This window comes from Rhinolophus sinicus, linkage group LG04, assembly GCF_036562045.2.
Source record: "Rhinolophus sinicus isolate RSC01 linkage group LG04, ASM3656204v1, whole genome shotgun sequence".
In the NCBI taxonomy this organism is placed as follows: domain Eukaryota; kingdom Metazoa; phylum Chordata; class Mammalia; order Chiroptera; family Rhinolophidae; genus Rhinolophus; species Rhinolophus sinicus.
This window is the reverse complement of record NC_133754.1, coordinates 87,480,559-87,493,561: the sequence shown is the minus strand read 5'-3', so window position 1 is coordinate 87,493,561 and position 13,003 is coordinate 87,480,559. Positions and strand designations below refer to the sequence as shown.

At 41.1% G+C, this 13,003-nt stretch overlaps 1 protein-coding gene across 2 annotated transcripts in view; it reads left to right on the top strand.

Moving 5' to 3' along the window:
• Positions 1-13,003, top strand: part of SETDB2 (SET domain bifurcated histone lysine methyltransferase 2) — a 75,260-nt gene that overhangs the window by 44,299 nt on the left and 17,958 nt on the right. Inside the window, exons 13-14 of one of the 2 annotated variants that reach the window (XM_019748014.2) lie at positions 1,266-1,354; positions 1,895-2,336. The exons of the other annotated variant lie outside the window; for it this stretch is intronic. Coding sequence (XP_019603573.2) covers positions 1,266-1,354; positions 1,895-2,012 — 207 coding nt within the window. The 3' untranslated portion in view covers positions 2,013-2,336. Of the gene's footprint in view, positions 1-1,265; positions 1,355-1,894; positions 2,337-13,003 lie in introns of those variants that run through there. 2 annotated transcript variants of the gene reach the window in all.

The following is a 13,003-nucleotide window of genomic DNA, read 5'->3' as shown; positions in this document are numbered from 1 at the left end:
CTCTTTTTCTTTCTTTTTTTCAGTTTAATTTTCTACATAGATAATACATTTACATGATTTAAAAATTAAAAGAAAATAAAAAGCCATACATAATACATACATACATACAGCTAAACAATTGTTTCAAGGTAGCTCTGAGCCTGCCGAGTAGGCACCATGAGTAAAGCCTATCAGCCCAAATTTTAATATGTATGAACAGGAAGTTATCATTGAAATGAAATGGTGGCAGACATGTCCAAGGAGTATTATGGGGATTTGATTCTTTTATGAACCTGGTAATGGATGAATATGTGGAGATGGCCACAGGTAGCCAACAGAACAATATTAGAATGCTGATAATGGAAGGAAATAATATCAGTGTTTAGAAGCCTTGAAACAAGGATAAATAATGGTTGTGTTCAGCAGAAAAAGAAATAGAAGCAATTTCCCCTTTCCAAAGGGCCCGTTTAACTATGATGTAAAACTCAGGTTGCATACAGTCTTCATAGTAAACTTTTTTGTTAAAGAAAGAAACATACCTGAGAAGTACTCTGCCCCCATTTACCCACTCCACCCTCTATAGTAAAATCATTTTTATTATAGTGTTTCTTTATGCAAATACAAGTATATAAATATGTGTTCTTATTTCTCCCCTTTTCTTACATAAAAGATAGCATAGTGTATTCACTGTCCTATACCATATTTTTTAAACTGACAATATACCATGGAGATCTTTCCATGTCAGTACACAGTGAGAGCTCCTAACTCTTTTGTTTTTGTTTTAGCTGCATTGAATTCCATTGTGTGGATATAGCAGAGTTTATTTAACCAATTCTCTTTAGATAGGCATTTAGGTTGTTTCTAAACTTTTACTGTTAAAAACTGCTCAGTGAATAATCTTACACATAGATACATGTGCAGATGTTTCTGTAGAACACGTTGTCAGATACGAGATTGCTGAATCAAAGGATAAATGCATTTATAATAAAGGTGAATATTGACAAATTATCTTCCGTAGGGGTTTATACCATTTTGCATTTCTACCAGCAAGATATGTGTGTCGGAACAGGCTTTTCTGAATGGCTTCCTACTATTAACAGGATTGTAGTGACTATGATATTTTACATATTAAACTATATTTTACATATTAGTCAACAAAAAAAGGAAAGAAACAAAAATAAGTGAGCTGTGTTAAAGACAGAAGATAGTCTAATGCTTCAAAGAACACGTCATGAAACTTTATGCTATATCTAACCTGTTTTAATTTTTTTTTTTTTTTGTAACAGCATAGTTGTTGTCCAAATCTTTTGGTACAGAATGTTTTTGTAGAAACACATGACAGGAATTTTCCATTGGTGGCATTCTTCAGCAACAGGTTTGAAATTTTTTTATATAATTTAATTTGGAAATTGTTACTTTAAAAATAACAATAGAAGAAACAAACTAGATATTGGAATAGGGATGGAAGAAAAAAAGATATGTGCTATAGCCCCTAATAATTGGTACCCTAGAATATTCAATTTTCCCAAACTTCCTAATCAACATAATTTTAAACAGAAATTTTAATTCTTATTTCCTCTTAGAATTAATGCCTCAAAGAGCTAAGGATGGCAGGTCTCTCTCAGTTCAATTCAGGAGATAAACACACTGCAGGCCTTATCACATCACTAGGTTCTATTGTGTGCAAAACACGTTTCCTTCCTCATGGATATTGACAGGTTGCTTCTTACTTAGGATCTTAGTAGATTTGAAATAAATGACTGTTCTTAATGAAAGAGCATTCCTAATTGGTGGGTGTCAGAATGAATCACATTTTTAGGATGGTTAATGTTAATATGAAAATTGATATAATCAAGTTTGGTTTATTGGTAGTTATTCAGGGTAATTTATGACGCTTTTAATTTCTACTTTCTAGGTATGTGAAAGCAAGAACAGAACTAACATGGGATTATGGTTATGAAGCTGGGACTATGCCTGAGAAAGAAATTCTCTGTCAATGTGGGGTTAATAAGTGTAGAAAAAAAATATTATAAATCTGTAGTAAATGCCTGTTCATGAAATTAGCTTATCAAGTTGAAATTAGAGCCATGCAAAAGAACCCTCAGTCATCGGTGGAATGTCGGTTGTGATCCATCAAGAGAATTCCTCTGTATACCCTTGTGGGGACAGGGGGTTCATTTGTGTGACTTAAAAACGCTAGGAACAAAATGACATTTTCATACGCATTGCTATCTCTTTATGCTATTCAACTTTACACAAGTAGGATGGAAGTGTATATTTTATATGAAATGCTACTATATAGTTTGTAACTTATTTGTAAATTATATATTAAGAGAAACATATCATAATAGAATTCAGCTGTTCTTGTTGTTTTTGTTATTATTATCTTTGAGTTCATGCCCCTAAAGGGCCAAATTTCACATCTTTACCTACAAAATTTATTTATGTTTAATTTCTGGCAAATAATTGACCATTATGAGCCAGAAGGAGAGCAAAAGAGCCTGAGGAATACAGCTCTGTGAGCAGCTCCATGAAGCACTGTCCCATCACGCCATTTGAATGAGAAAGGGAGAGAAGCTCTCCTATGGGGAAGGTTTTGGCAAACTCTTCCAGGTGAAACTTTGTTTCCACAAATTGTTTTTACTCCTTCAATACAAATACAGACAGGAGGGAATAGAAATCTGAAGGAGTTGGAAGACTTTTCTTCTAGTTAAGAGTGGAGCCATAAGAAAAGGAAACCTGGAAAGTAGGTAGACTTGGCTTATTCAGGCCAGAAGAGATTGTGCTGGGCAAGAATTTAATTTGAAAAGCAAAACAAAACAAAACAAAACTGAGCTGCAGAGTCTGAAACAGCCCCTTGGATTCTCCTGGGCATGATGGGCAAATTGTTTTTTCTAGAGAAAAAGGGAGTTAACTTTGATATGGGTTATCTAGCCCTGATCATCTACCTGGTGGAAAGGGGGCTGGGAGTCTCCAAGAGTGAAAACTAATTTTATCCTGAACAAAGGTATACATTCAGCTGTCAAGGGGAGGGGAGGCCTTGGAACCAAGATGGGAATACTAGCTCAAAAAGGAGTAATTAAAAATAGTTCTAGTTTTTGAGAGATTTTTTTTTTCCTGAACTCAATTCTGAGTTTAGTGTGGTTACCTTTCAAACAAAAATGTATTCTAAGTTTAGACCCAATTTAATTTCTTAAAAATATTGAACTAGATGAAAATTTGAAAATTCAATTTGAAATTGGTTTAGAGTGTGGAAAACCAAAGAACTAGGAAAAGGGACAAAAATTATAATAGCCTACAGACAGATGAGGAAAGTTGAGAAGTCCATTTATTTACAGTAAAGATGCAGGGATTTTAGGCAGTACACTAAAATAAAGTGACGATACTTGATCAATATAGGAAATATTTTTGTGCAGAAATCCTGACATCTTGATCTGCTTTAATCTGTACTGGTTCATAGCTATTCCATCAGTGTCTTAGAAATTCTCTTTGTCTCTTATGTCAGATCTGTTTCCAGTTAAGTCCTATTATTTCTGTTTTCCTTGGTTTACTGCCACATATTGGTGAAGCACATCCTCTCAAGTAGCTTTTGAAAAGGAAAAATGAGAGGTAAATATTTTGAGACCTTGCATGTTTGAAAATGTTATTGTACTCTTATACTCGATTACTACTTTGACAGGATATAGGATTCTTGAGTAGCCTCCAGGCCCAATTTTAAAGGCGTTAAGCTTCTGGTGTTGCTGCTGGGAAGTCTGCAAAACGTTCTCGCTTATAACTTCCAGGCTGACTATTGGAAGTCAGATACCATTCTGTTCTTTTTGTGTGTACAACTAGTTTGTATCTTTCATGAAGCTTATATCATTACTTTGTCCCAGTGTTCTGTTCCTGGTAAGTGTCCATTTTCATCCCTTGTACCAGGTGCTTGGAGGGATCTTTCAATTTGAAAACCTTGTGCTTTAGTTCAGGGAAGTTTTCTTGAACTGTTTCTTTAATGATTTCTCATCTGTTCTCTTTCTAGAATTCCTGTTATCCAGATGTTAGGTTCTCCAGGACTCATTCTCTAATTTTCTTACCTTTTCTTGTAATTTCCCGCTCTGTCTTCTTGCTGTACTTTCTGGGAGATTTCCTCAACTTAATCTTCCAATTTGTCTAATGTGTTTTATTTTTCTGATCTCAGATTTTAAATTTCTACAGTTCTCTCTTCTTCTCTGAATGTTCTCTAATAGCATTCTGGTTTTTGGTTCATTGTATCTTAGATCTTTGAAAATACTGTTTGTGTGCTGTCGTGTGGGGCGGCTGCGGGGTCTCTAGTCCCGCTCCCCACATAAAAACGCAGGACATGGTGAGGCCAAAAAGGAACACCCACGGAGCCATAGGTAGGGGAGTCATACCACTATAGTCTCACTGGAGGCTGGAGTCACACGACCTACAACCTGCTCTCCGCTTCTCTGCCTGCCAACCAACCAACTGACCGACCAGCGCAGCTGCGGCAGTTATATCAGGGGCTAATTGGCTAACTGGTTACAGCTGACGGTCAATTAGCCACAGCTGACGGCCATCTACTACCCGAGCCGGGACCTTTCCAGGTGAGGCCGAGAACCTGGAAACTGCTCTCTGGGACTCTGTCCCCACATGTGCAAACGCATACATACACACATATATATTTTCTTCACATATTCTATGACCTCCAAGTTTCTTTTCTTTGTTTTCCCCGTATGTTTCCTTTGGTCGTTGTGTTCATGTTCTATAGGCTTTCCTCAGTTAGTGATCTTGGTGTTCTATTCTTAAGAATGGAACACAAAAAAACTGAAATTACAAACTGAGAGTGGGGGAAGGGGTTGTTCAACTGCTTCATCATGACCTAACTGAGCTGTTCAGTCTCTAGTTCAGTCTCTTTTTGACCTGGCAAAGAATACAGGCGTGCCTCTGAGATGTTCCAGATCAGCATAATGAAGCACGGATCACAGTGAAGCAAAACTGTAATGTTTTTGCTGGTGGAGGGTCTTGCCTTCTGTTTGTAAAAATGCAACACCTGTTAAGTGCAATAAAACGAGGTACACCTGTAGTTTCCTATCCACCTGCTTGAAATGCAGAAAACTTGGCTGTAGGTCTGCTCTTCTCTCATTTGTAATCCTGCACTCTTGCTTCTGTAATCTATTTATCAAGACTATCCAAGTTACCTTTTTAATATTGTCTGTCTTTTCTGCTGTCCCCAACTTGCCTCCTTTCTTCTTTTAAAACCTGCTTAAATTGCAAGATCTCCAGTTTTCCTTTAATTCCTCAGCAAACCACCAATATATGGTTCTTTTCCAAAACAACTTAGTTTTCAACTGTAACACAATTACATGCATTTTTATGTTCTTTAATGGGTATTTGTTAACATGCCCTGAAAACCTCCTCTTGTATGGTGCTATGTAGCCCATGGGTGCTAAATAAAGGCTTGCAACTGGAATTAAGATCAGTTAATTCTGTGTCCATTTATGATACACCTATTTAGGCCAAACTAGGGGAAACAATGTTTAGAAGACACGGATAACCTCTCCGAAGAGCAGCAGTTTCTCCAGCTGAATCCAAAGGCTTTGGCCACCAACCTTATCTCCAAATATCGGTCCAGTAAAGGGCGGGGGCAGATTGGGGAGCACGTTGCGTGTTTTTGTTTTGTTTAAAAAAAAAAAAAAAAAAGCGGTTCAAATTCAGGCTCGGATCTAGAAAAGACGCGAGTTCCTGTTTGAGTGAGAACCCCATCTGCAAACCCGACGCGTCTCTTCCCGCTCGGGCCTTTTTCCTGGGCAGGGGAAATCAGTCATCACAGATTTTACGAAAACGAAAGGCAGCTTTTGAACTTCCGGAAGCGCTGGCGCAGCGCACAGCGGTCGGGCGGCAGCGGAGAGCAGAGCCATGGACCCTCCGCCGCCGCCTTTGTCCAGGTCGGGCGTCAGCGCCAACTGCTCCGAGGCATCGGACGCACAGCTCCAGCCCACCGGTAGGTCGCTCGCGGGGAAGGGGGGTGGGGGGGCGTCCGTGCGGGGCCGGCAAAGCCAGGTCTGGCCCAGGGCCTGCTCACTGATTGCGGCCGTTTTGGGGACCCGGCACCCGCCTCCGGAGCCGCACAGGCCACGCTGATGAACTTGACTCAGCAGCTGTGTCGCCCCTCTGTTCACCTCCAGTGGCCCTGGGAGCAGTTCTTCAGTGGCAGGTATGACTTCCATTTGCCTCGCCCGCTGCCCGCTGCCACTGTTGCACTCCTTTAGGAACGCAGGCATCAAGAAAAACTCACGTAAACCCTGTGGGTTTTCTCTCCAAGCACAGCTCCACCTACCTGTAAAACAACACAGGCGGAGAAGTGCCAGGGAGAGAGGCAGGCACTTCATCCTTCTTGAAGAGAAGTGGTCAGTTGGATGTCAGGAAGCAGTTTGGAAAATTTCCAAACTGGAAACTTCCACATTCCAGAGAATGTGACTTTTTGGAACCATTCCCTCCTCTCCAGTTAGTAGTTCCAAGTTCTCCTCATCCCTCTCTCCGTGAGTGAGGCAGAGTAATGAAAGTAAAGTCTTCTGAGTGGGCACCTTCCCTTCACGTGTGGAGTTACTACCATGTGCCGGGCTCAGGGCGAGGTGCTAGGGATACACAGATGAGTTAGGCAGACCTTGCCCTAGGGAATCTATTACTAATAGGCAGCTCGCATATGACCTGGTAAGAACCAGGGAGGCACAAATGAGCGGCTCCTAACTCAGCCAGGTGTTCACAGAAAGCTTTTTGGAGGTGAGGATGCTGGATGGTAGTTTTAAAGGGCAAGTCAACCAAACGAAGCAAAGTTGAAAGGGTGTTTCAGACAGAGGTAATGGCATGAAGGAAGGCACCAGCCACGAAATATATGTGGCAACTACAAGCCAAGCAGTTACATATTTCAGCTAGAATTTATATATGGAATCACAGATGAGGAGTTTCTGGAGATGAGGTTCCATTCTGACCTTTTCACCCAACTCCAGACTCATAACCAACTTTATCAATGCCTGGAATGAACTCACACTGAATATGTCCCAAAGAGAAGTCTTGCCTCGCCACACACACCCACATATGCAAACCTGCTCAACCACCAGCCTTCCCCGTTCCATTCACCCAGTTGCTCAGGCCAAACACCTGAAAGGCACTGGTGGCGCCTCTCTTTCCTCGTCACCTCCGTCTAATGCAAGACAGACCGGTCAGTTCTGTCTTCAGAATATATCCTGACTGCTTCTCATCGCCTCCATCACTACCACCCAAACCCAAGCCACCGTCGTCTCCTGCCTGGAGTCTTGGTCTCCTGCCTTCTACTCTAGCCTCTCATATAGATAGGACTGCACAGCAGCCAAAATGAAGTTTTAAAAACACAAAAAGCAAAGGTGATTGTCCTACTCAAAACCCTCCAACAGTCTCTCATTACTTTCAGAACCATCTCTTACTCTGGCTTACGGTGCATGACCCCGTGTCCTGATCTCATCCCCCCCTGCCGTGATGACTGCTCCCCCTCACTGCCCCATGCGTGTAAGCCCCCACACCTGTCCCTGCCTCAGGGTATTTCCATTTGTGTCACAATTTTCACTTCCTCAGCATATTTAAGTCTCTGCTCAAATGTATCCTCCACAGCCCTGTCTGCCCATCCTATTTAAAAGAGCACGAGCACCGCCCCCACAGTCCTCGTGACTAGATGTATCTCCTTTCTGCGCTCTGTTTCTTCAAAGCACTTTACCTGAAAAAAATACTTGTGTGATGTTTGTCTCTACTACTAGAATATAGTTCCGTGAGAGTTGAAACTCTCATTCTTTGCTTTATTTCTAGTGCCTAGAATAGTACATACGGTAGTAAATAGGTTCTCAGTGTTTGTTGAAGGGATGAATAGGCTTGTACGTATCACTAAGGAGCTTGGCTTCTATTCTGTAGGTGATGGAGGAGGGTCTTTATCGCAGGAGAGAAATGTGGGCAAATGTGCATTTTAGATAGATCACTCTGGCAGCTGCCTGAAGAATGGAGTGGAGTCATGACTGGCAAAGCAGACGCAGGGAGATGAGATTATTGGACCAGGTGAAGGGCAATGAGGGCAGGGCAATCCACCTCCCACACTGCTGCTCCTTCTCTTAAGCACACGTGTGCACACACATATGTACATACACGTGTGCCTGTACACAGAGAAGTCAGGCCATGGGACTTCCAGTGTTAAGTAGGATTTGTTGGCTGCATATAGTACAAAAACAATTTGATCTAATCTAAGCAAAAGGGATGCTTGTTACTGGGAAGCAGGGAGACCACACTCACACACATCTGTGCCCCAGGAGCATAGATGCTGTAGCATTTTCCAGAAAGGGCCAGGAAGTAGGACGGGAGAAGCCATCATAAACTTTTACCACACTCTCCTCTGTCTCTTATTTCTGCGTCTCTCAGCATATCTGCTTTGTTCTTCTCTTTCTTTGGTCCAGTTTTCCTGATAATGGCATAGAAGATGGCTACCCTCACAGCCTCCCAGTGCTTTCATCTCCTTCAAGAAACCAGCCCAATCTGAACTAAAACCTTCTGTTATGAATTCTGTATAGATGGGAGCTGGGCAGGTAGGTCCTCTGTGACTGTCAGCTGGACCTAGGGAAGTAGCGTCATAGTACAAACATGCAGCAGGGGGTCATCCCCGTGTGTGACTGTGAGCTGGACAAATACCCCAAAGAAGTTCACTGAACACCCTACTCCTTGGCTGCCCCCTGCCCCTCCCACTCAACGCACACACGCGTACTCCTGTTGGTATATTCTAGCTGTCCCCAGTAATGCATGCTGGCTATCCCAAATACACACTCAGTCATGCTTAACTTCTCCCAAAGTCATAGCCAGTCACATCATCCAGAGATGAGGTGATAGAGCCATTCATTTTCCAAGTCCATTACTAAGTTCATTACTCTAGATAATGTCTTCTCTTCTGTTCTGGTGTTCATCCAGTTCAGGTGGTCTGTCACTGGACTCTGTGATAAAGCTGACTTTTCCTACATATCTGATATATAGTGAAAGAACTGAAATAGTAAACTGTAATGAAAACTACTGATCAGAGGAGAAAAGCAGAAGAACTTTCCAAGACAGCACCATAATTCAGTTGCCAGTCCAGAACATAGACTGTACCCTCCTGAAGGAATTACAGGATTAGGGAATCTCATTCCATCAGTTTCACTCATTTTTTTAGTGACAGAGTGTGATCCTTGGCCGTCCTATCTGACTAGCCCAGATTCTGTCCTCATGATGGATTGCCCTTGTCTGGTGGGCTTTCGACCATCTCTGGGAAGAGGAACATTGGGAAGACACTCCCGACATTGCAAAGGCTGTGGCCTTAGCAATCCCTTCCCAGGTGGAACCGGGCGTGAAGATTGACTAAGAGACCAAGATTATTAACTGTGTTGGTTTAGTTGAGCGAGTCATAGTTCGTGTGTTCCTGGCTTATAATTTTTCTGTGGCATCATTCTAGTGAACCTTTCTTGGCTCCCAGTTTCATTTCTGAGAGTTCTTGTCAGGTCACTGTGAGTCCTCAGGCATACAGGATCCAGTAGAAGGATTCTGGGAAGCCCTGCCGATCTTCATTGTTCTTAGTCTCAGCTACTGATGGAGACCAAGGGACTCTTCCCTAAAATGCCCCAGCCCCCACGATACACCTGTCCCTTACTGTCTGAGTCTATATAGTTCTTGAGTTCAGATGGTGGGGGATAGCAAGTTATCCAAGTATATTTGGTCCATGAGTTTCTGATGCCAGGTGGCAAACATTCAGATAGTGAGGTATGCCGTATATAAAAGCCTCTAAAGTGATACCCGCAACTACAAAGAGGTATGTGCATCCTCCAGTGTAGAAGAATAAACGAGTTAAAAGAGCCAAGACCTTTTAGGAAACTGTGATGAGGGGGTGTTGTAGCAGGAAAAAGCCATTAGGGGGAGCCTGTGTGTCCCACCTTGGGTTTCTGTCCATCGACACTGGAAACAAGCTCCAGGTCACAGCCCAGCATTGCTGCCACCACCACTGTATTCCCAGGTACCAAGACCCTGGGAGCTTGTGGACTTGGGAGTGCAGTTCAGACGGGCACAGAGACCCCAGAGCAAGCACCCCAGGGGGCGATGTCAGGGGTCAGCGGCCCGACAGCTCAGCTATGCAGCACCTCTCTGACGACAGCTCAGCTATGCAGCACCTCTCTGACGGTCCAGCTTTGCACAGGAAAGGGTAACACTGGGAAAACGTCTAGCTCTTGCACAACAAGAGGCGCTGCCTATCCTATCAAACGCTATTGTGGTATTTTATTAGGGAATTTTAGCACTAGTAATTTAACTGACACTTTTTTTAAGCCTATGCTTTCTTTACAAATTTTAATGACTAGTAAGAGTGTTTTTTAAATGAGAACACAGTATTCTATCAAAGTCAACTTTGGGACTGAGGTGAATAAAATATTGGGATTTCCCCCCACATTTTTATCCTAGGATAGGGGCTTTGTGTTGTCAGATATTAAAATATATTCTAAAGTGTTGAATATTGTAAAGTGTGGTATTGGTGGAAGAAATGACAGGTCAATGGAACAAAATAGACGTACGGAAACAAGCCCAAATGTATGTAATAACTAAATAGATGAAAAGGAGATTTTAAAATTAGTGGCTAACTAGTATGAAAATAAGTTAGATCTGCATTTCATTCTTAACAATAAAATTAATTTCATATTAATATTTTAATATATTAATAATATAAAAATTAAAATTTTAGAATAAAATAGAAGTTTTCTAAATTATGTCCCCTTCACTCAAGAGTACAAACTATAAAATAAAAGATTGCTATCATTTCATCTATTAAAAAACGTTTAAACATTCTGTATTGATTATCAAAGTATCATAAACAAAGCCAAAAGACCACATATATGACTAACAAAGGGTTAATATCCTAAGTATATGACAACTCTTAGTAAGAAAATAGTGAATAACCCTGTAGGAAAAATAGGCTGAAGACATTGGTGCCAGAGGAGAGATGTCAGTGCCACCTTATGGTGTGTTAAATTCATAATTATAGATAATGACCCACTTCTTCCTGTACTTCGTGTTCTTTCTTTTGACGTGGTCCTCTAATTTTCTGCCCTAGCTGTACCTTTATGCTTTTAAATTGGGTAGATATCCTCACTTTTTTTCAGTTTCCTTCACTGTCCGTCCCCATTTATTCTTCTAAATCTTTTTTTTTTTTTTTTCAAGTTTTTTAAAGTAACCTTCTTGGGGTTTCAGTTGACCTGACATTAAACCTAAAACTTATTAGGGGTAGAATCAACAGCATTATAATGCTCAGCCTTCCTATCCGGGAGCACAGCAGTGTTTCCCTGTATTGAGGTTGGTGAGTAAAATAGCTCTTTCATCCTGTTATTCCCCTGCTCAAAATTCCTTCCTCAAAAATCCTTTCACTGTCAGTTTCTCAAATTCTTTTCCAGCTTCTTTCACACGGGCTCTCTTCTTCAGCCCACCTAGTTTTCTGTCTTCCTGTCAGACCTCTGGGCTTTTTGCCACATCACTGCTTCTGGCTGCAAAGGCCCTCCCACCCCCAAGCCCCTTTCTCTCCATGTCCAGGTTGTACCTGCTCAATGACAAGCTCCATCTCCCCAGGAGCACTTTCTCCTCTATCCATAGCGCGCATTGTGTTTCCCACTCAGTTAGCGGTTATATTACTTTGTAGCATTTATTCTGTTATTCAGTTTTCCTAATCACTCTTTGGTCTCCTGTTTGTAAGCTTCTTGCAGAAAATTCTGTCTTTATATCTCTCTGCTGTACTGTTCCTGTACAGTGGCCACTCGCCACTTAGGGCTGTGGAGCACTTCAAATGTGCCTTGGCCAGTTGAGTGGGGTAAGCGCAAAATACAATGTTTCAATTAATAATTTTTATATTGATTAAATTTTGAAAGGATAATATTTCGGGTGTATTTAGTTGAATTAAAATTAATTTCACTTGTTTCTTTTTGCTTTGTATTGTGAGGCTCCTGGGAATGTTTCAACTACACCAGTTGTTCACATTTCTGGCTTAATTATGTTTCTGTTGTGAGTGGCACTGGTCTAGAGCACCCAGCACAAATCAGTGGTTGTTTTGACATGAATGAGAAGCAGCTAGCTCATTTCATTTCATCTGAGGGGTTTCCTCTCAACATTCCCCCACCCCGTTCTCTTGGTTTGTGGGGAGCACAACTACTAACTTGTATCCCCACTAAGTAGGACCCAAATCCAAGAAACAGAAATTAGTTAAAGAAGAAACTCTTGGGAGTGTGAAATAAGTACTAGCCCCAAAGTGCAGTCTTCTGACTTTGTGAAATGCAAGATCTAATGTAAAAGCGATACCAAGAGAGCTACACTTCTGAATAACAAACGTGACTTTTAGGAACTGCTTAAGTCAGTGGCCTCATCTAAATTTAAAATTTCACCATTCAATGGTAAAATAAATCTTTCTTTCAAAACTAAAGTGTTTTCTACTTCAGAAAACCAAATAAATAAGAGGATGAGCACCAGAAAGGGCAAAGACGTTGCACGGTAAATGGATACTTGTGGCCAAATTAATAGCAAACTCAGGGAAGGTTACCTCTCACTGACACCTCTGGTGGGATATTGGGAAATCTGGCTTTTTTCTTCCTCTCTGCCTCTTCCCTTTTCTTCCTAGCTCTCCTTCTCTTAGGTTTCTTTCCTTTCTTCCATTCCTCTCTTTAAAAAAAAAAAGAAAATCAATTTCCTACTTTCATGTATGTTTCCTAATTTATTATAATGCTAGATTAAAGCACATTTAAATTAAGGTGCATTGCTCATTTACTTTTTTAATTCACCCCAAGTTTATTTTTGAATATAGTATGACATAGGTAGGGATCTTTTTCTTTTACAGGTAGTTAACTAGAGTACAAGTTCTTAAAGACATCATTGTTTTTTTTGTTGATTTGTGATGACAACAATAGTTATTAATGAGAGCATACTATGGGCAAGGTAGTGTTTCGAGAGCTTTGTATTTAAATTCATGCTTGTGTTTCTG